At 41.8% G+C, this 23398-nt stretch overlaps 2 protein-coding genes and 2 long non-coding RNA genes across 4 annotated transcripts; 3 read left to right on the forward strand and 1 right to left on the reverse strand.

The window, feature by feature from the left end:
- Positions 1-254: 254 nt before the first annotated feature.
- LOC134205381 (uncharacterized) lies at positions 255-1764 on the forward strand. Its single transcript, XM_062680608.1, has 2 exons — positions 255-482; positions 554-1764. The coding sequence occupies exons 1-2, from the start codon at positions 309-311 to the stop codon at positions 1658-1660; spliced, it is 1281 nt and encodes a 426-aa protein (XP_062536592.1). The 5' UTR covers positions 255-308; the 3' UTR covers positions 1661-1764.
- Positions 1765-2174: 410 nt separating this feature from the next.
- Positions 2175-3178, reverse strand: LOC134205390 (CCR4-NOT transcription complex subunit 11). The gene is made up of 2 exons (XM_062680621.1): positions 2684-3178; positions 2175-2626 (listed from the first exon to the last, which is right to left on the reverse strand). The coding sequence occupies exons 1-2, from the start codon at positions 3029-3031 to the stop codon at positions 2198-2200; spliced, it is 777 nt and encodes a 258-aa protein (XP_062536605.1). The 5' UTR covers positions 3032-3178; the 3' UTR covers positions 2175-2197.
- A 5521-nt stretch (positions 3179-8699) lies between these two features.
- LOC134205397 (uncharacterized) lies at positions 8700-18552 on the forward strand. The gene is made up of 3 exons (XR_009978128.1): positions 8700-9290; positions 18025-18273; positions 18336-18552. It is a non-coding gene; the product is annotated as an uncharacterized LOC134205397 (long non-coding RNA).
- Positions 18553-18999: 447 nt separating this feature from the next.
- Positions 19000-19880, forward strand: LOC134205405 (uncharacterized). Its single transcript, XR_009978132.1, has 3 exons — positions 19000-19084; positions 19157-19454; positions 19698-19880. It is a non-coding gene; the product is annotated as an uncharacterized LOC134205405 (long non-coding RNA).
- The last annotated feature ends 3518 nt before the right edge of the window (positions 19881-23398 follow it).

Genomic DNA, 23398 nt, shown 5'->3' on the forward strand with positions numbered 1-23398 from the left:
TTATTCAAAAGGACGTATGTGATTTTGTAAACAAAGATTCAAACATCGATTTGTCCGATCTGATGGCACTCCCACGCAAACCAACACCACTAATAGGTAGCCGAAGCCTTCCCATATCTGTCTATGGTGATGGTTTGCGTGGGAGGGCAATCAGATCGGACAAATCGACGTCTGAATCTTTGTTTACAAAATCACATACGTCCTTTTGAATAAGTACCCGAGATTTCAGATTCATATTCAAACTGACAGCCCCGAACGATTTGAATCACTGCTGATTTTACTCTAAAGTGGAACTAAAAATTATAATCATGAATAAATCCTGGAAGTCATTTGATACACTCCTATCTACACCCAGTCCAAGGAGAACAAGTAAAATCTGTCAGCGCGATGTTTCGACGCATAGCTCATCGCGTGCCATCGCACAACTCAAACCGACTATCTCGCCCCGTAACAGGCCAAGAACATCACAACATACGGAACAGGTAAATTGGAGAAATCTTACGATTCATATAGGATGGATTTTATATTTATTAGGATATCTTATATTTTTCAGACTAATATATTATTTGGCGATGAAAATGAAATTGAGGACATTTCAAGTGATGAAGATCGCAACGATCGAATGAATCAAAGAACCAATAATAGTGAGACCATCACTTGCCAGGAATCGATCGTGGATTGTTCTGCCACGTCCCTTGATCCCAAAGATGTGACCATCTGTGAAAAATCTTCCATCGCATCAGACATTGAAGATGTGTCTGAGTCTGAGGGAGAAAATGGAGAAACGCGCTTGGATGTTTCAGAAACAGTTTCTTCCGATTCAGACTGCGAGGCTATACATTGCAGGAAAAAGAAACGTCTCAAGCTGGATTTTATAAATCGAAAATCTCCGGGATGTGGGCGAAGGATAACCGATGACATGTTGGTTATTGAAAATGCAACGGACCGTGCGGCGGGCAGTATAGCCAAATCATATCCATGGAATGAATCTGCGGTAGCAGATAACAGTCTAGGAAGCTACAAAAAATCCCACACAAAGAAGCGAACATCGACATGGAAACGATTGGATGAATCGTTCACAGACAGCAACACAAAAATCGACAGCACTACCAAAAGCCCAACCTGTCGCAAATGGAAAGCATTGGACGACACATTCCGTGCAAGCTCCCCGACAGAAATTCAATCAGACCTTACCCCGGAAAATAGTGTACCTCCTAAGACGAACACCGAGGCCACCGAGCATGTCGGCGAAACATCGTTCTACGATCCCACATTATACCAGCAATGGCCATCGCGTGTTAAATTCCGAGAAAATTGTCCCTTGTCTCGTTTCAACCAAGTTCTACTGGAAAAGTCCTCAATACAGACATTCTGGCTATACGAACGAAATATGGGGTTGGTTTCCGCGACGAAAAGCCCGGTGGTGATTGAATCCATCAGCAGGATTCTTGGCCGGATAGCGATCAGTTACCTGGAACCGGACGAAGTCGACCCTGGAGCGTCTATAGAGCACATCCTCTACGTAGATCCCAGCGAGAAGCAGCTTCGAACCTTGAAGAAGGGTTCAGCCATAGAAGTGGAATACGATTTGATGCCACACAAGCTGAGCAGTCGAAAGATTGTTCATTTGGGTGTGTGCAAAATAAGGGCTGTACATTGATTGATTAGATAATGGTTTAATTTTGTTATTATATTTGTTCAAAAATAAAATACACGCCATCTTCATATTCTGTGGAAATATGGAAGATTGGAGTCCCAAATAAACGTGTTTGGAAAATTATTCGTTTGTGAAAAAAGAAGAAGATATACGGGGACAGAATTGATTAAATTTTGCTGGATTCAAATCAGTACTTTTCTTAAAATTCAGAAGTTCAACAATTTAACATATTTTCCTGCTGTTGGTAACTCTCCGACACACCTGCATCATGTTATTTTTTCACGAAAGTATTATGTGGTTCTATTTTACTTACCCGGCGTATCACTTCTGCTCGATGTTGCAATGCTATTTAAACATTCGTTTCGTACGTATCCGTAAAACCGTTAAATCTCAGTCCTTTACACCACTCGATACCGGAACTGTTATCTAAATTCTTAAAATCAGCCTATAGTTGGCAGTAAAACCGTTGAACTTTGAAGAAATGGAGTGTTTCACAAAATTGAATGAACCATTTGAATGCGCTTTCATTATCCTTTCAACCTATTTTGTTTTATTAACCGAACTCGATTCCGTTTCCAGCTGTTTCAGCAGCCGATACAGAGCTGCGGCTTCCCTAATGCGACTAAACTCCACACAGAACGCTTCCAGCTCAATACACAGTTCACTGGTTTCGATTATCCGGTTGCGGATCAGACTTTGCAGGAACACACAAACCAACCGGACCAACCGATTCTGCAGGTACCGATCCTTGATGGCTTCGCACGACGAAATGCAGTTGCTGATGTACAGATGTATGAACTCAGTGGGAAGCTCTACCAGTGTGGTCAGTCGGTTCACTACCTCCATGGAGTGAAGGGACATTTCCATATTTACCAGAACGTTGAAATATTCGGTGATTTGCGGTGAATGAATCAACTTCAACAGTATTTCAATAGCAATCAACGGATTATATTCCACCAAGTCAGGAAGCTGAAAACATGTTTAGTATTACAAGTACCATCGTTTATTTGGAGACGATCCACCTACCTTATCAGGCGTTAAACCAACATTGTACACCAATTCCGAATCCTTTTCCAACTCACGTAGCAAATCGTTCTGATCCTGGATGCTGAGGGCCTGCCGGAAGGATTGCGTTATCAGGTTCTTGGCATCCTTGCCCATGGGTTTCGTTTCGTTGATCGCGCTATTGTAAACCGGCTTATGGTAGGCGGGATTCGTCATGTCCAGCCAAATCAGTTCATCTTCGCAGTTGAGAAGCGGTGGAGCTACCGTCATGAATTGCGTTCCGAAACCATTGGACAGGAAACTGCCAGTGCTTCCGCTGCTTGCAATGCTGGTGCCACTGTCCGAGCGTTTTGCGACCCCAGCCTCCATGACTTTAGAGTGTTTAATAAGAGCGTAATTAATATACTATTTAATAGATAACAACTTCACTTATAAGATATCAAATATTTATTTTTCAAATTCAATGGGTAAGTCAGCAAACTAGAGACTATTTTTAACTGAAATGAGAGAAACAAAAACAAATAAAGGGGTTGTTCATGTATTATGTAAAATGCACAACGCAATAGGCCTTTTCATGTGACTGATGCCGGCACGGCCGGCACTGCTGTATAGGCCTTTTCACGAGACGTTTAACACGCTCATTTTTTTCTACTCAATAGTGAATAGTTTTGTATATAGAGAATCTATCCAGCTTTCCACGCTCGGTAATGGCGGCTTGTCGGTGTGAAAAAATCAATCGGTCACTGTAGCATTTGACACTAGCTGGAGGAAAACTCACCGGCGAAAAGGCCTTTTTTCCCTTCCCCTCTCCCAGGAACGCCAATGAGCTTTCCTCCAGCTAGTGTCAAATGCTACAGTGACCGATTGATTTTTTCACACCGACAAGCCGCCATTACCGAGCGTGGAAAGCTGGATAGATTATAGATATAGTGGAATATATCCAGTTTTCCGCGAGCGGTAATGGCCGCCAGCTTGCCTGCGGGTTAGTCTCTGATTTGACATTTCTGGAGGTCAACTGCACCCACCGCTCCGAGCATTCTGACCAATGTGGCATAAAAGAAGGTGCTGATTAAGTGAATTCAAGCCTTTTTATATACCACATTGATCAAAATGCTCGAACGGTGGGTGCAGTTGACCTCCAGAAATGTCAAATCAGAGACCAACCCGCAGCAAGCTGGCGGCCATTACCGCTCGCGGAAAACTGGATAGATGAGCGAAGATAAATCCTCTGTCTCCAAACGAACTGTCAAACGTGTCTCCAAATGAGCATGACGTTACGATTTCAATGGAAACGTTAAGGGCTGTGACGTCATATAAGCGTGTGCACGGACAAAATAATCGACTCAGCCATGCTTTCGCTCATCTATACACGCTTAGTTCAGTTCACCCAAATATGGGTGAAGAGTACCTATAATCACCGAAAAGTGCACATACGTATTTATGGGTGATGCGCCATTTACCGATTTATGGGTAAACCATTATTTACCTATATTTGGGTGATTTGGAACAAAAATTCCTAGGTGAATTTTACCTACATTTGGGTATATTTTCAAGCTTTTCTATAGTGAGCTTTGCAGCAATATTTCCAAAAATTCTAAAATTATCATTAAATAATATTGAAGTAAAATTAGGGAACGATGATTTATTATTAAAAATTGAAAACCTAATACAATTTATTATCGTGATACAACATATTGAAAATTTCACGAAAAAAAAATGTTCTGTCTGTTCGTCGACCCCTTCCGGGAGTTGCTTTACAATCGTTCTGCTTTTGTCTCCTAATTGAATCGAAAGTCATGAGCACTCTACTTGCCGTGACAAGCTGGAACATCGTATCACCAAACTTCTTTCCTAATACGAGCTGCCAAACGCCAATTAGTATACTCTGCAGATCTCTATGTTGAGCCAAATTCCCGGAGGATCACAAATCGGAATATCACACGTGAATTGAGGAACCTCTTCCGGCGTCAGGTAGTATTGTATATTTGATTTGGCCTTCGTGGTAGGCATGCGATCTCCTGATGGTTTGCTCCTTTTCGAGCCGATTAGGGATACAGAGCACATCGGTACGGAATACGCTGATAAAGAAAATTTTGTCACAGATGATGGCTTCTTGTTGAATGCATACCTGCGTTTAGATAGGGGAGTTAATTAGTAACTATTTCGCACAAATAAGAAGAGTTGTGAACTTACATTACAATGCTGCTGTAAAGTGTAAATGCCGCTTCCCGATAACCTTCGAAGTCGTCTTCAGTTCCGACGTACTGCAGAAGATTCCATTCTTGGCTTCGTAGCTGCTTGCGGCAATTTTCGACATGGAATAGATGTTCTCGTTGCAATGTCGAATGTTCCGCAGTCGCATCCGTAAGGAATGTTTTAAAACCTTCACATTACGCGTGATCGTGATGGTAATGCTTGTTCGTTGAGCGATCATACATTGCCTCCATCGTATCCCTTCGAATTGATGACTGTGTTTCCAAGCAAATGCGATGACGAAAATTCTGCCAACCAAAAACAAAAAATTAATCTTAGGCATCTGTAAAAATTTATATATTTACTTACATTTTTTGTAACCACATAAACCTAGGAAGTGCATGACTCGTATATAATTTGGCCGCGACGATGGAATTAGCACGAGAAATCTTCGGGAGCTTCTGTTCCCGAATGTCCATGTTGTGGAATTGTTTATAAAATTATTTTTTCACCCAAAAATGGGTAAACTCGATCACTCAAATATAGGTAAGACAGACTTACCAATAATATGAGTGAAGTTTACCAATTTTATTAGTAAAGTTCACTCATAATATCCGTAATATTTCATTTACCCATATATGAGTGAAATGGTTACGCATTTATGGGTAAACTAAGCTAAGCGTGTAGATTCTACTAATGTACTTCCAGTTGAAAACCCAAGTGAAAACCGAAGTGAGCTCTCGCGACAATCGAGTTTTCTCCCGTTTCCTTTTCTCGCAACTAGTGCGCATCATGGCGCATGGCGGTAGTATAGATGCGCACTAGTCGCGATGCAGTTGCGACATCAGGAAATAAGGAAAAACTCAATCGTCGCGAGAGCTCACTTCGATTTTCAACTGGAAGCACAATATCTATACTATAGATGAGCGAAAGCATGGCTGAGTCGATTATTTTGTCCGTGCACACGCTTATATGACGTCACAGTCCTTAACGTTTCCATTGAAATCGTGACGTCATGCTCGTTTGGAGACACGTTTGACAGTTCGTTTGGAGACAGAGGATTTATTTTCGCTCATCTATATATTCCACTATCTATAGTTTTGTATTGCCGTCTCTTTTTTTCCCACAGAAATTTTACTCACTTTTTACCCTTCTTACACCCTAAGAAGGGTATTAAGATCACTTGAAAAATCGACTTTTTATCCGAGACTTGGAGACCCAAGTCATATATACCAATCAACTCAGCTCGACGAACTGAGCATGTGTATGTATGTGTGTGCAAGAGGCACGACACAAGACAATTCTCAAAAAAATTCCCATACTTTTCATCGGATTTTTTGAAATATTTTTTCCGAACGTTACTTTCAGTGTCTTAGATGAAAATAGCTTAAATTAACTCAAATTGGGCTATCTTTCCTGCGATTAGAAATGCTTAGCTGGGTGGTGCGAATAGAATCGATTTGGTTGTCAAACTGAAGCCAAACTTTTCTATTGTGCCGGAGCCAAACATTGAAGATTGTGGTTATGTTCGTATCTGATCTGATATTGAGAAGTATTGTTATTATTTGGGGAGAAAATAAAAATAAACTTTGTTTGAGTTTTGTATTCTTTGTAACAAATATTTTCACATTATATTTCGAGTGGAAAATTAGTAGGAATGCAAATAAAAAGCACTCGTTACGAAATTTCACGATATTCAGCAGCTGATTGGAGCAGGAATGTATGTAAACAATCGTAAAGTCATTTAGAGTCTAGAGCATTTGTGCGCCCTCAAGCAGCATGGAAAGAGAAATTCGAAGAGCGGGAAATGTTTGACAGCCAAGTAACTGCAATATAATTTTGTTTATGGTAGTGATTTCAAAATATTCCTCTACTCGCTTGAGCGCAGAAAAACGGCTCTATCCGCAGCACCCAGATGCTTAGGTTCTGTCTCATTTGGAGAATTAAACTTAAAAGTGACAGTTCGAAAATTAAAAAATCACCCCGTTATAAGAATGGCTGGTGCTACCCAGCAATTCCAATAGGACATCGATGGAAAATGATTCGATATCTGTCAAAAGTAATCTTGCTCTGCAAGTAGGGTTATTTGATAATTATTGAAATGTCACTTTTAAGTTTAATTTCAGTTTAATTATCCAATTGAGACAGATCCTTAGAAACGGATATTTTAGGATATTTCCGCGTGTAGCACTGTCAAGATGCTGTCAGAATGACAAACAAAGAGGAAATAATATCGTTGGTTTTCTTTTGATACTGTTCTATACAATAACCTCTTTAACATTTTTTGCCAAACTTAAAATACATCAAGCAAAATTTTTCATAACGACGTATGTAACAAAAGTAAACAAAACGAGGTTTTTAATACAACGTGACAATCACACGCGGCTTTATATAATACGCATCGATTTTACTGATTTCAGATCTTAAAATTCTTTAATTCAATCTTTTTACGAATCGACGTATGTCAAAAATCAATTTTGAAGTCTCACTGTTACATACGTCGCTTTAACATATGGGAACTAAGAGCGACCTACACACTTAAATCATTTCACAGATTTCGGTGAATTTTGCTTCATTTCACCGAAATCTCAACAGCAGATTTGTTCGGTAATTATTTCACCGATTTTCTGCGGTATTTTCTTTTGTCCAACTGTCAAAATCACCAAAAAATCTGTAATTTTTTTACCGAACAGTTCTGCTGTTGAGATTTCGGTGAAATTTCACAGAAATCTGCGATTTATTTTAAGTGTGTATGTACCAAAAAAAGCAAAACAAAACAAAACTGCAGTTGCGTCAATCGTGCACTATGGAAAACCGACCAATGTACACCGACGTGCGTGCAGCATACCGGTGTATGTATAATTGTATCGTTTTTCACAGTGAATTTGAATGAACTGAGATTTGATGTGAAGCACGCTTATTACGTGTCATGTAATGACGCATGCCAGCGGAAAAAAGTATTGAACAAAGATTTAGTTTTAAAACAGTTTTAGAAAAAGTTTTGCCAACTTTCTGCAAAGGATTTCTCGAATCCTCATAATTGTTACATACGTCGTTATGAAAAATTATGCTTGACATAATAATTGGTACCGATGTGCCCAAGGATGTCGAGTTCGAGGTTCCGGCTTTTAATGTCGTTTTCGATCATTGATTAGGGAGACCTCGAAAAGCACTGTTTATTCGCATAGCTGTGCAAAACAAATTAAATGCATCATCCGTACCGATGTTTTCACATCTGCGGCATTTGAAGAAATTCATCATGATGAACTTGGCCAACGGTACAGAAACTGGAACAAGAACGGAAGAGTTTGCCTTGGAGTTTGCGTCCCCCGCGGGTGTTTCAGACCTGTACTGTTGGCTGGGTTCACGAAAGATTCTTGTTTGTTTTGGTCTATTTTTTTTGTATCATTTCATCACACTTCATGCGTTGTCATACACAGCAAAAAAGATTGTAATATTCATCGATGTAATATAGCAGACGTACTGAAAATCAGATGTAAATGCGATTTTCAAATGCACATTTGTGTATATTCGGATGTAATATTACACTGCTTCGAAATTACACAAGTTAAAAATTATAATTTTCTATTGCGTTGCTGCAATGTACTATTCGTATGCCAAAATATTGAATATTACACTGAAACAGATGCACATCAGTTAGTCAATACAAGAAATGTAAAATTACACAGGTTCAATGTTGTGTTACATTCAAATTGAATACAATTTTGTATATCGGCAACACTGCTCAGTTTGTGATGAAAATTGCAAATAACGAGGCTGCAGGCAGTTAAATTGTAAGTAGTATATTTATTGCTGTGAAAAAATAATCCGTATTTAAATTATCTTCTAGATGATGGCTAGTGATCGCGATACGGCCTTAAGTGTGATCGCTATCTGGTCGAAGAAATCGTGGAATAAACCAACCGCTTTAATTCCGCCCCCATGCAAGTCGGCGACGACGAGTACGATTTCCCATTCCGGCGCATCTTCCATTGCTCGTCGCTCTTCAACCAATGGCCTAATCGTTCCCTCTACAACTCGAGCTTCAGCAATGCCAACTATTGCATGCCAACCAGTTCGAAATTATCAAATCCAACAGTAACTGTTGATGTTCTTCCTCGGACTGGATCGATCGGACCGCTTCCTTCAGGGCTACATGCTAGATCAAACGGACCACTTCCTCCATGGCCGAAGAAGCCTTTCGCCAATCCAACTTTGTTGCGCAGATCGGAGTGCTCGGCCCGATGATGCGTCTGATCATCGACAAGAAACTTCTTGTATTTATTCAAGCTAAACCCGCCAAACAGGTCTTGCTCAAACTGGTGGAAATAGCCGAAAAGCTGTGATCGACGTTACCAATTGGAGCAGGTTCTCTTGCAGGGGATTGAGCGAATCGTATTGCAGGTGCGGACGTTGCGAGCGCTCAAGGAAAAATGTAAGTATGAATAATGGGTGGGTGGATTTATAACGGAGTTTTTTAATGCCTCATTCGAGCTAGTCGAAAACTAGAATTTCTTAATATGACTTTTTGGAATGTTTATTTTGTGCTGCATTTATATCTATTCGACTGCGTGCCGGAGAATCTATAGGCTGTACCGCAGATACTGCGGCTGTACTGTACTCATCACAGTGGATTAATAGAATATAACGACTATATCGTAAAATGATATCTCACAATATTATATTAGATACATCAGGATTCCAAAAGAAATCCTTTTAGGATTCCGACGAGAATCCTATATTAGGATTTATTATTTTCCGGATTGCGCAACAAGAATCTTTTCAGTTCTACGTGAAACCTATCAAGATTCAGACGGGAGACCTTTTGGGACGTCGACAGAAATCCTTTCGGGACTGCGGGGGGAATCCTTTTGGGATTTCGACGCAACCACTTTCAAAATTTTGACGGGATTGCGACGGGAATCCTTTCGGGATTCCGACGGGAATCCTTCCGCGATTCCGACGGGAATTCTTCCGCGATTCCGACGGGAATTCTTCCAAGATTCCGACAGGAATCCTTCCGGGATTCAGGCGGGAAACCTTTCGCGATTCAGACGGGAATCCTTGCTGGATTCTGATGGGAATTTCTTCGAAATTCCGACGGGAATTTTTTCGAAATTTCGACGGGAATCCTTTCGGGACTCCGACGGGAATTCTTTCGGGATTCGGACGGGAATCCTTGCTGGATTCTGACGGGAATTCCTTCGAAATTCCGACGGGAATTCTTTCGAAAGTTCGACGCGAATTCTTTCAGGATTGCGACGGAAATTCTTTCGGGATTCCGACGAGAATTCTTTCGGGATTCCAACGGAAATTCTTTCGGGATTCCGACGGGAATTCTTTCGAGATTCCGACGGAAATCCTTTCGGGATTGCGACGGGAATCCTTTCGAGATTGCGACAGGAATCCTTTCGGGATTCCGACGGGAATCCTTTCGGGATTTCGACGGGAATCCTTTCGGGATTTCGACGGGAATGGTTTCAGGATTCCGAAGGAAATCCTTTCAGGATTCCAACGAGAATCCTTGCTGGATTCTGACGGGAATTCCTTCGAAATTCCGACGGGAATTCTTTCGAAACTTCGACGCGAATTCTTTCGGGATAGCGACGGAAATTCTTTCGGGATTGCGACGGAAATTCTTTCGGGATTCCGACGAGAATTCTTTCGGGATTCCAACGGAAATTCTTTCGGGATTCCGACGGGAATTCTTTCGAGATTCCGACGGAAATCCTTTCGGGATTGCGACGGGAATCCTTTCGAGATTGCGACAGGAATCCTTTCGGGATTCCGACGGGAATCCTTTCGGGATTTCGACGGGAATCCTTTCGGGATTTCGACGGGAATGGTTTCAGGACTCCGAAGGAAATCCTTTCAGGATTCCAACGAGAATCCTTGATGGATTCTGACGGGAATTCTTTCGAAACTTCGACGCGAATTCTTTCGGGATAGCGACGGAAATTCTTTCGGGATTCCGACGGGAATTCTTTCGGGATTCCGACGGAAATCCTTTCGGGATTGCGACGGGAATCCTTTCGGGATTCCGACGGGAATCCTTTCGGGATTCCAACGGGAATCCTTTCGGGATTCCGACGGGAATCCTTTTGGGGTTCCGACGGGAATCCTTTCGGGATTCCGACGGGAATCCTTTCAGGATTCCGACGGGAATCGTTTCGGAATTCCGACGGGAATCCCTTCGGGATTCCGACGGGAATCCTTTCGGGATTCCGACGGGAATCCTTTCGTGATTCCGACGGGAATCCTTTCGTGATCCCGACGGGAATCCTTTCGGAATTCTGACTCGAATCGTTTCGGAATTTCAATCAGAATCCTTTCGAGATTCCGACGGGGATTCTTTTGGGATTCCAACGAGAATCCTTTCGGTATTCCGATGGGAGTCCTTTCGGGGTTCCGACGGTGATCATTTCGGAATTTCGATTAGAATCCTTTCGGGATTCCGACGGGAATCCTTTCGGGATTCCGACGGGAATCCTTTCGGGATTCCGACGGGAATCCTTTCGGGATTCCGACGGGAATCCTTTCGGGATTCCGACGGGAATCCTTTCGGGATTCCGACGGAAATCCTTTCGGGATTCCGACGGAAATCCTTTCGGGATTCCGACGGGAATCCTTTCGGGATTCCGACGGGAATCCTTTCGGGATTCCGACGGGAATCCTTTCGGGATTCCGACGGGAATCCTTTCGGGATTCCGACGGGAATCCTTTCGGGATTCCGACGGGAATCCTTTCGGGATTCCGACTGGAATCCTTTCGGGATTCCGACGGGAATCCTTTCGGGATTCCGACGGGAATCCTTTCGGGATTCCGACGGAATCCTTTCGGGATTCCGACGGAATCCTTTCGGGATTCCGACGGGAATCCTTTCGGGATTCCGACGGAATCCTTTCGGGATTCCGACGGAATCCTTTCGGGATTCCGACGGAATCCTTTCGGGATTCCGACGGGAATCCTTTCGATTCCGACGGAATCCTTTCGGGATTCCGACGGAATCCTTTCGGGATTCCGACGGAATCCTTTCGGGATTCCGACGGGAATCCTTTCGGGATTCCGACGGAATCCTTTCGATTCCGACGGGAATCCTTTCGGGATTCCGACGGGAATCCTTTCGGGATTCCGACGGGAATCCTTTCGGGATTCCGACGGAATCCTTTCGGGATTCCGACGGAATCCTTTCGGGATTCCGACGGAATCCTTTCGGGATTCCGACGGAATCCTTTCGGGATTCCGACGGGAATCCTTTCGGGATTCCGACGGAATCCTTTCGGGATTCCGACGGGAATCCTTTCGGGATTCCGACGGAATCCTTTCGGGATTCCGACGGAATCCTTTCGGGATTCCGACGGAATCCTTTCGGGATTCCGACGGAATCCTTTCGGGATTCCGACGGGAATCCTTTCGGGATTCCGACGGAATCCTTTCGGGATTCCGACGGAATCCTTTCGGGATTCCGACGGAATCCTTTCGGGATTCCGACGGGAATCCTTTCGGGATTCCGACGGAATCCTTTCGGGATTCCGACGGAATCCTTTCGATTCCGACGGGAATCCTTTCGGGATTCCGACGGGAATCCTTTCGGGATTCCGACGGGAATCCTTTCGGGATTCCGACGGGAATCCTTTCGGAATTCCGACGGGAATCCTTCCGGGATTCCGACGGGAATCCTTCCGGGATTCCGACGGGAATCCTTCCGGGATTCCGACGGGAATCCTTTCGGGAATCCTTTTGGGAATCCTTTCGGGATTCCGACGGGAATCCTTTCGTGATTCCGACGGGAATCCTTTCGGGATTCCGACGGGAATCCTTTCGGGATTCCGACGGGAATCCTTTCGGGATTCCGACGGGAATCCTTTCGGGATTCCGACGGGAATCCTTTCGGGATTCCGACGGGAATCCTTTCGGGATTCCGACGGGAATCCTTTCGGGATTCCGACGGGAATCCTTTCGGGATTCCGACGGGAATCTTTTCGGGATTCCAACGGGAATCCTTTTGGGATTCCGACGGGAATCCTTTCGGGATTCCGACGGGAATCCTTTCGGGATTTCGACGGGATTCCTTTCGGGATTCCGACGGGAATCCTTTCGGGATTCCAACGGGAATCCTTTCGGGATTCCGACGGGAATCCTTTCGGGATTCCGACGGGAATCCTTTCGGGATTCCGACGGGAATCCTTTCGGGATTCCGACGCGAATTCTTTCGGGATTCCGACGGGAATCCTTTAGAGATTCCGACGGGAATCCTTTCGGGATTCCGACGCGAATTCTTTCGGGATTCCGACGGGAATCCTTTCGGGATTCCGACGGGAATCCTCTCGAGATTCCGACGGGAATCCTTTCGAGATTCCGACGAGAATTCAAGACAAAATTTTCAAAACGACTTATCTGCTTTCGTAAACAATGATTCAAACGATGATTTGACGAATCTGAAAGCTCTCCCACGCAAACCAACACCATCAACAGGTAGCGGAAGCCTTCATCTACCTATTGATGGTGTTAGTTTGCGTGGGAGAGCTATCAGATTCGTCAAATCGTCGATTGAATATTTGTTTACAAAAGCAGATAAGTCGTTTTGAAAATTTTGTCTTGAATTCTTGCAGCATTCTGACGGGAATTCCTTCGAAATTCCGACGGGAATTCATTCGAAATTCCGACGGGAATTCATTCAAAACTCCGACGCGAATTCTTTCGGGATTGCGACGGGAATTCTTTCGGGATTGCGACAGGAATCCTTTTGGGATTGCGACGGGAATCCTTTTGGGATTCCGATGGGAATCCTCCTTTGGGGATTCCGACGGGAATCCTTTAGGGATTCGGACGGGAATCCTTCAGGGATTCCGACGGGAATCCTTCAGGGATTCCGACGGGAATCCTTTAGGGATTCCGACAGGAATCCTTTAGGGATTCGGACGGGAATCCTTTAGGGATTCGGACGGGAATCCTTTCGGGATTCCGACGGGAATTCTTTCGGGATTCCGACGGGAATCCTTTCGGGATTCCGACGGGAATCCTTGCTGGATTCTGACGGGAATTCCATCGAAATTCCGACGGGAATTCTTCCGAAACTCCGACGGGAATTCTTTCGGGATTGCGACGGGAATCCTTTCGGGATTCCGACGGGAATTCTTTCGGGATTCCGACGGGAATCCTTTCGGGATTGCGACGGGGATCCTTCCCGGATTGCGACGGGAATCCTTTCGGGATTGCGACGGGAATCCTTTCGAGATTGCGATAGGAATCCTTTCGGGATTGCGACAGGAATCCTTTCGGGATTTCGACGGGAATCCTTTCGGGATTTCGACGGGAATCCTTTCGGGATTCTGACGGGAATCCTTTCAAGATTTCGACGGGAATCCTTTCGGGATTTCGACGGGAATCCTTTCGGGATTCCGACGGGAATCCTTTCGGGATTCCGACGGAAATCCTTTCGGGATTCCGACGGGAATCCTTTCGGGATTCCGACGGGAATCCTTTCGGGATTCTGACGGGAATCTTTTCAAGATTTCGACGGGAATCCTTTCGGGATTTCGACGGGAATCCTTTCGGGATTCCGACGGAAATCCTTTAGGGATTCCGACGGGAATCCTTTCGGGATTCCGACGGAAATGCTTTCGGGATTCCGACGGGAATCCTTTCGGGATTCCGACGAGAGTCCTTTCGAGATTCCGACGGGAATCCTGTCGGGATTCCGACAGGAATCTTTCCGGGATTCCAACGGAAATCGATTCGGGATTCTGACTGGAATGCTTTCCGAATTACGACAATATTTATTCCGGGATTCAGGCGGGAATCTCTTCCGGATTGCCAAAAGAATCTTTTTTTTGGGATTTCGACGGAAATCGTTTCGGGATTCCAATGGGAATGCTATCGAGATTTCGACGGAATACCTTTTGGGACGTCAACAGGAATCCTTTCGGGACTTTGACGGAAATCGTTTTCCAACTCCAAAGGGAATCTTTCCGGGACACAGACGGAAATTCTTTCGGGATTCCGACGGTAGCCTTGTCGGGAATTCGACTCGAATCCTTTAGAAATTCCGACTTTAATCCTTTCGAGATTCAGAGAAGAATCCTTCCAAGACTACTTTCAAGAATACTTTAGGGATTCCGACTTGAATCCTTTGGGAATCCCAAAAGAAACTACTTAGCAATTCCGAAGGGAATGGGGAATAACAGGAATCCTTTAGGGATTATGACGGGAGTCCTTTGGGTATTCAGACGGGAATCTTTTGGAAAATTCTAACAGGAGTTATTTAATAATTCAGATGGGAATCCTTTGGGCATCCGGGGAGAAATCCTTTGGGGCTTTAGGGATTCCAACAGGAATCCTTTGGGGATTGTTACGGGCATTTTTTGGGATTCCAACGGCAATTCTTTGAAGATTCGAGGAAGATTTCAACTTGAATGTTTTGAATATTCCGATACAGTACTGGCAGAAGTATCAGTCAGTAGCCTGCCGTGGTGTAGAGAGAGAATTTTTGTTTTGTTGTTCTTTGTGAGGGGGTTCCCTTGCTCTGCTCAACAGGAAACACTTTGAGGACTCCAACTGGAATCCTTTGGGGATTCCCACGGAAACGCTTTTGGGACTCCGACGAGCATCCTTGGAAAATTCCGACGGATATCCTGTAGGGATTGCGACGGGAATCCTTTGAGGCTCCCAACGGGAATCCTTTGCAGATTCCAATGAAAATCGTTCTGGGGTTGTGATGGAAATTCTTGTAGGATTCCGCTGGGAATCCTTTTGGAAACCTTCCGTGAAATTCGATGGATTTTTTTTCGAGAATTCCTATAGTTTTGCTCCGACGGGAATCCTTCAAGGATTCCGATGGAAATCGATTATTGCGATTATTACGACGGGAATCCTTTAGGACTTTGGTAATCGTTTGGGGATACCAAAGCAAATACTTTGGGGATCCCGACTGGAATCTTTTGGGGATTCTGACGACAATTCTTTGGAGAATCCTTCGGGGTTCCAACGGGAATATTTAGGGAATTCCGTTGGAAATACTTTTGGGATACCGTCTAGAATCCTTTAAAGATTCCGACGGAAATCCTTTGAGGTTTCCGACGGAAATTCTTTGAGGTTTCCGACGGAAATCCTTTGGGGTTCTTCTTCATTGGTCCCTGGGACATTGCCGCCTCGCAGCTTAGTGTTAATTAAGCACTTCAACAGTTATTAACTGCGAGGTTTCAAAGGCCTCAGCATGGTCTTGCTTTGTAGCCGCGCATCTTACCGCACGGCTAAGGAGGGCCCCTTTGGGGTCTTTCAACGAAAATCCTTTGGGGATTCTGATGGAAATACTTTGGGGATTCTGACGACAATCCTTTGAGGATTCTGATGGGAATCCTTTGGGAATTTCGTTGGAAATACATTGGGGATTCTGACGGGAATCTTGTGGAGATTTAGACGGGTATCGTCCATACTATAAATTCCATCGGAATTCTAAACGGGGTTTTTCGTAACAAAATTCTTTCTGAATCCCTGGTATATCTAAGTATATTCCCTTTCGAAATGTCAGAAGGGTTTTATTTCAAACTAGCTTTATGTACCCGGCCTTGCTCGGAATTGACAGATTGGTTTTCACAATCAGAAAAAGATAAAACTAATTGGTCAACAGAGTAATTGTGTTAACCCTCTCTTTCCCACGACCTTTTTCAAAGATTTCATTAGGAAGGAATCATCTATGGAAAAAATGCTAGAACAAAAGTTATTTGGCATAGCTAAAATTAGTGGAAAACGAGGGGTTATTGAGAGGTTTCTGACATTGTACAATGCTCCGAAAACAAATTTCCCGAATTCCTCAAAAATAGCAAATCCTCGACAATAACATTTTCTCGGTAACAACATTTTCCCAAAACTGACACCAACGAAGATGATATTTCTCAAAAATGATTCTTATATATATATATATATATATATATATATATATATATATATATATATATAGATACAAGGATTGTCTGTATTTTCAGAAGAATTAAATCTATGAAAGAATTTCCTTTGGAATCGAAGGATTCCCTTCGGAATCTCAGCAGTGTTCCTTTCAGAATCCTATAGATTTTCTTCAAATTCGTAGGATTTTCTTTGAAATCCCAAAAGGATTTCCTTCGGAATCCCAGTAAGAAATCTGTTAAATCACAAAGGAATTATCTTTAGAATCCAAAAATATTCCATTCAAAATCGCAGAAGTATTTCCTACGGAATTACAAAAGAATTCCTTTCTGAGTTCTTCTTCAGAATACCAAAAGTTTCCTCTCTAGAATCCTAGAAGGTCTTATTATTTCGATGATTTGCATCAGATTTCAAAACTCATTTACTTCGCAATCCCTCGGATTCTCATCGTAGTATTACTATTGACATCCCAGAAGAATTTGATTCCGCTGGAGTGTATCTTATATATCATTCTCTCCTATACCAAATTAACGAGGCTGTATTAATGCAGATACTTTATACCGAACAATACAGCGACCAAGATCGACTAGGAAGCTACGTTCTTAAAACTGCAACTTAATTTTGCTCAAAGACGCGATAAAGTTAGTTTGATCAGAAATTCAAGGAAGTGACCTGACGAATGTTTTGGTTGATCCGTTCCGGCCCTTTGCCCGGATAAACGACCTTGTGTCTCCCACAGGATATAAGGTTTGCCGCATTGAAGTTGTTTTCCTGGAATACGCAGTACCATACTGCCGTTATACGCATAACTGTCCCATGTATATAGGGAATTCCAGCAAACATGGGACAAGTATGCATATAACGGCAGCATAGTTGTAAATGATAATGGTTGATTTTCTACATGGCTTTCATCTTCCATTTAGTTGAGTTCGAGTTTTTCTATTTACTACTACAGTTTTGTTAGGGGCGATTCATATATGACGTCCACTACTTTTTGGGATTTCTAGACACCCTCTCCCCTCTGTCACGCTTTTTTATATACCTAGTCACAAAATTCTAGACCCCCCCCTCCCCTAAAACCTGTGACACCATTTTTGAACGACCCCTTATGTTGCTTTTTCTATTTCTCTGTACTGCCCATAGAAGCATAACTGTCCCATATAGATAGGCAATCAAGCAAAGACGGGACAGTTTTGCTTGCAGCGGCAGTGTAGAGGTTGTTCTAGAACAAGTGTACATGAATGACAAAAATTTCATATTTACAGCCTTGCCTATCCCAAGACATTCAGCAGTACCAGATCGTCGGAAGAGTATTTCTTCGAACCACAAGCTTCTGGTCTTGAAAATGGCAATTCACAGACAAGCTCAAACGACAACACCCAGGAGAACAGTTTGGTTTGGTGTCCTCCGGAGGGAAACATGTAAGGAACGAATGGTACAGCAAATATCCGGAGGTCACCGAAGACAAACCTAAATTATCTTCACCGCGACCCAGCTTCGCCGGCCCCCCTTAGGTAATCCAATCTCTAGCAACACCAAATTATGTATTCTCATTACATTTTTTTTGTCTTTATAGACGTTGCTCGTCGCTCAAATCCCGAACCGGCCAGTCATAAACATAAAAGCCATCAAGCGTGAAATTCATCCGTAAAGGTAGGTGTGAGGCTACCTTAAATCGCAGCGGCTTTTGCAAAGCGCTACTGGAAGGTAACCCTCAAGGTAACCACTTTACGCTATAGGCTATAGGCTTCAACTTGATAGGAAATCTATAAACAAATGTAATTAGAATGGGAAAAAATAAATAACATAACTAAAAAAACACACAAAACTACCTACTATAAAGAAAACCGAGAAAGAAAACTGAAAACTCAATGCAACAAATGCCATGTACATCGCACTATTTCACGTAGCCTTATTGTACATCGCCTCTATTACGTCGCATAATTTTTACATCGAGAAAAAATTACATCGATCCTGTTTACTACACAGCAAGCTCTCGAGTACATCGAAAGAGTGTAATATCACAGCTCTGACGGAATAGCCTACACGCTTAGATCAATTCACCTATTTATGGGTACTTCATTTACCCATATTTAGGTAATGCAAATTTTACTTATATTATGGGTGAATTGTACTAAGTTTATCAGTAAATTTCACTCATTTTATTGTAAAAGTTGCTTTACCCATATATGAGTAAATGAATTCACCCATATTTGGGTGAAAATATTTGAGCGTCCTTTCCTCAAAATGATCTTTTGCTGTTCGGCAGGCAGTATAGTGCAAAATTAATAAATAAATTTCTGTGGATTTATTAACTAATAAATGGTAAGTAAATGCAGATTTGTTAACTAATAGATATCCGCATTGATTTCCCTTCTAATTCTGCATTTTGCATAGGTGTCGAAACAAGTTAAAGGGCCACGGACCAAAAGACGAATACCTTCCAGGAGGAAACAAAGCATCAACCGGTGAATAAATTACCGCACCCGTGGCGTACAACTTAATAAGGATATCGCAAATTGATACCGTAGCCAGTTTACTCCTGAGTAAAGGAAAGAATTGACAATGCCACCATCAAGCAGCCCATCTTTAGCCCTGGGACTTCAGCTCACGGAACTGCGAAACAATAAAATGAAAAGTCAGCCTATCAACCGAATCAGCCGTTGCAGGCCCGTGCCCACCAGCTTCTGTTGTGGTAAGTTTCAATACATTTTATTCTCAATAGAAAACCGGAAGCCTTTTAACGATCTGCATTTGAAATTTCACATCGGAAAAAGTAAATAATTTTCCAATTCGGAGAAGCCAAGGGAGACACGCACCAACTCCGAAGAGAAGCATCGTAAAAAAAACACTTCGTCACTTGAAGGTTCCGGATTTTTATTGAGTAGTGGATCCACAAGTCTAGTTTCACAATGTTTAATATGTTGACTTTTAACAGGACTATAACGACCTCCGTGAACGTGAATAGATGCTACCCATGTTCCAGCAGCAAACGTAAACACCCGGAAGCATGCCAACTGCGGCGTAATCCTCGGCACCTGCTGTTAGATGCTGGACCTTATTTTAATGTAAATAGTACCAAGTATTATTGTACTATTATAAAATGCCTCGTTATATGTACTGTTATATTTATACTGTTTTAAATTTCATTTATTTGATATAATAAAATGATGTATTTCTTAGATTTTTATTGTTTTTGATATTAATATTAGAAAAATTCAGAATAGCTTCAAACAAAATAAAATCACCCATATTTGGGTAAAGTTTACCAATAAATCACCTCTACTTAACTACCTATATATGGGTAATCTAGGTTTACTCATAAATAGGTAAAGATCTATTCACCCATAAATACGTATGTGCACTTTTCGGCGATTTTAGGTATACTTCACCCATATTTGGGTGAACTGAAGTAAGCGTGTATGTGCATCTGTTTCGAATGTAATATTCAACAACTGTTTTTGCTGTGTAATCAGCTGTTTTTCTAACTTCTCGTGAAAAGGCCTTTTGCCAAAATTGACAAAAACTTGGAAGGGATATAAAAGATTAGAACAGATATCAAAGAATAGACGATGATAATGCACGCTTAGATGAATTTGATAGGATAGGGTAAATCACTACTTGGGCCTATGGACCCGGTTCCCGGCTCACTGCACAGAAAACTAGGGTAAAGTGACCAATAGTGGACCCCCAACCAATAGTGGACCCTCCAGCCATTTTTGCATTATTACTGCACAATGTCAACATTTCGCTATGAAATTCTATCGGGAGAACCTACCTTACAGTCCTATGATTTGACTACATGCATTGGAAATGCGATGGAAAGTCAATTTAGATGATTTTTTACAATTCTATGAAAAATAAACACGAGAGTGTCCATTATAGGAATATTTTGGGGGGTCCATAATAGGGAGGAAGAACGTCCCGAAACAGGACATGAAAATCAAATGAAGTGTCGACTATAGGGAAGCAATTTCCTATTATGGACCCCCAGGGGGTCTACTATAGGGCGAATTCAGTTAGACTTTAAAATGTAAATTTCTACGAATAACGTCGTGTATATGGGTGTTTTATGTATGTATCGTGAAGAGGGGATGCAGAGCTTGTTGGTAGATATCAAGCAGAGTTAATATTTTGAAAATTTCTAAGTCGTATGACAAGAAGAGCAAAATTCCGCTACTAGGGGGTCCACTATTGGGCATTTTACCCTATAATGATTTAAACTGTTTGGAAGTCGTAGGTTTATGGTTGATAATTTTTAAAAAGTCTCCCATTTATTTTTCACAATACTCAATATTTTTCTATCACTTGTTTTACTCCTAATTGATTCAATTGTAGAAAATAAAAATGTAGAATTCAAAATTTCACTCTCCGATGCCACACCACTGAGCCGGAGTGATTCTTTCCACTTTTACAAAACGGTATTATCGAATAAACACCTACCTGAAAATCGTCACAGTGCTCGATACAACCATTGCATGAAGCTGTTAATCATCACACCATAATTCTAAACACCCGCACTTCAATTGTTCTTATTTGTTCGTTTCACTTGAACTTATGTAGTATGTTTCAACTAGAATACATTTTAAAATGTATTCACAAACCGAACAAAAATTCACCTCGGCCCAAGAACTTCTAGCCGCACCGTGCTGCCAAAAGGCCAGGATTATAAAAATGATCCTTCACCGTTAATAGGAAAATTGTCTAATATGTTGACGTTATCATGTTATTTATAGTTCTCTCGATTTTAACAGGTGAAATAAATATTGTTTTAAAGTATTTGGAAGAAATTTGGATGAGTTTATATATCTTCTCAACCAAATAAAAATGATTATCAATAATACCATCTGGCATCTTGTTGTCGTGGAACGTGCATTTTTTTGTTTACATCGCATTTTCTACCGTCCCGAGAGAGAATGAGAGTAAATGTTGAGAGATTGAGTGAAATTTTGCTTAGGCCGGGAACTGGTTTTTCGTATGCCGGGAACTGGTTTTTCGTATGCCGGATTGGGAATCGCTATGACTGAAATGAGTGCTGCACCTCGTTAATTTAAATCAAATAAAAGCTTCTTTGAAAGATATTTAGCACGAATAGCTATTTTTTAAGCAGAAGTGAACCCCAATGCAGTATTATACAGCCTACAAATTTCAGAAAAAGTTGCTTCCTGTCATAAATATCAATTAAATAATGCAGTCGTACGCATGTTATAACATGCAGGCCGGGAATGGAGTAAGAAACCCTATTTGAAAAAATGTTTAGTTTGATAGTTTTTTTGGTGATTTTTTTCCATAAAAGCGGAAGTGTCGTGCTCCTTGGTGGAAACAACGTGCCGATTTTTTTTGGGTGCTATCATACTGCGCGGCTTTAAACTTACAAACGCCGCGCAGTGTATCATATCCAGAAAATCTGACAATATAATGTTCCCAAATGAGTAGAGTAGAGTGGGGCAAGAGTGCGCGTGGGGTAAGAGTACGTTTTCGATTTTTTGAAGTAATAAAAAAAGATAAACTAGCAGCACTGCATCAGTTTGACAGGTATTCTGGCCAACTATTATCATGTGTAATTGTAAACGATTTGAATAAACAACAAGGGAGATATGGAGCTAGATAACTTTTTGGTCATTTTGCTAAAAATAATTGGATTTCCGCAACTAGTATTTCTTTGCCATATATACGTTCAATCAGGTGAACATTATACCATTTCGATAACCTATTGTATAGAGTACTTTATGGTACAGAACACCAATCCGGTTGGTTTTCCAAGAAGTCAAAACCATCAATTGGATACTTTTTGGGACTGTGGGCTAAAAGCACGCAGGAACCGGTGGGGCAAGAGTACGCATATGAATTCTTAAATTATGATGTCAAACCCGTATCTCCGGTCGAAATAAGACTTCTTCCAAAGCGTTAAGATCCACAACTAAGAAAAAAGGGACAGAATTCGAAATTATCACAAGTTTTTAGGATAAGTTAAAGTAATTCGGTGTTAGAAAGGACTAAGCGAACAAAGCACTGAAGCGAAATAATGAAATTGTATTAGGACTTGTTGTACACCTAAACATAGTACGAAAACACAATTTCATCTAAATGATACTTTCTTTTAATCAAAAGAAACATTCATAAATTACGCAACGTTTAGCTGGGAGGGGTTGCAAGATGTGTGACGATCCATATAATTTTTAGAGGATTCATACAAATAGTGTAAGATAGGGGGGAGGCGTGATGAAATAGCCAAATTTTACGTTACGTGATTGATGGACTTTCTTTAAGGAAAATGCCTTTGTATACGCCACGCGAAACCTGATAAATATTTTTACCTCTGTAGTTTTTTGTATATATAAAAAAACAATGGTTTTTCGTATAAAAGTGCACATTTTTAGGACCCCCTCCCCCTTTAAGAGTTACGTAATCTTTAAACATTCCCTAATATATGTTCATTAAACATCAATTAAATGTTATTAACTCTTATTTGTGTTAATATATACTTAAATCACATGATTGGATAAATGCGTACTCTTACCCCACCCGATGCGCACTTTTACCCCACCGGTGGGGTAAGAGTGCGTTTTTCACTTGTCTTGCAATAAGGGTTCTACTAAAACGAATCTCAATAATTTCAATATTTTTTCCACTGGGTAA

Source organism: Armigeres subalbatus, chromosome 1 (assembly GCF_024139115.2).
Source record: "Armigeres subalbatus isolate Guangzhou_Male chromosome 1, GZ_Asu_2, whole genome shotgun sequence".
Classification (NCBI taxonomy): domain Eukaryota; kingdom Metazoa; phylum Arthropoda; class Insecta; order Diptera; family Culicidae; genus Armigeres; species Armigeres subalbatus.

Coding starts and splice junctions, on each gene's coding strand:
- LOC134205381 (XM_062680608.1), top strand. CDS start 309: ATGAATAAATCCTGGAAGTCATTTGATACACTCCTATCTACACCCAGT. Junction 483..553: donor CATCACAACATACGGAACAG/GTAAATTGGAGA, acceptor TATATTTTTCAG/ACTAATATATTATTTGGCGA.
- LOC134205390 (XM_062680621.1), bottom strand. CDS start 3,031: ATGGAGGCTGGGGTCGCAAAACGCTCGGACAGTGGCACCAGCATTGCA. Junction 2,627..2,683: donor TTGGTTTAACGCCTGATAAG/GTAGGTGGATCG, acceptor ACATGTTTTCAG/CTTCCTGACTTGGTGGAATA.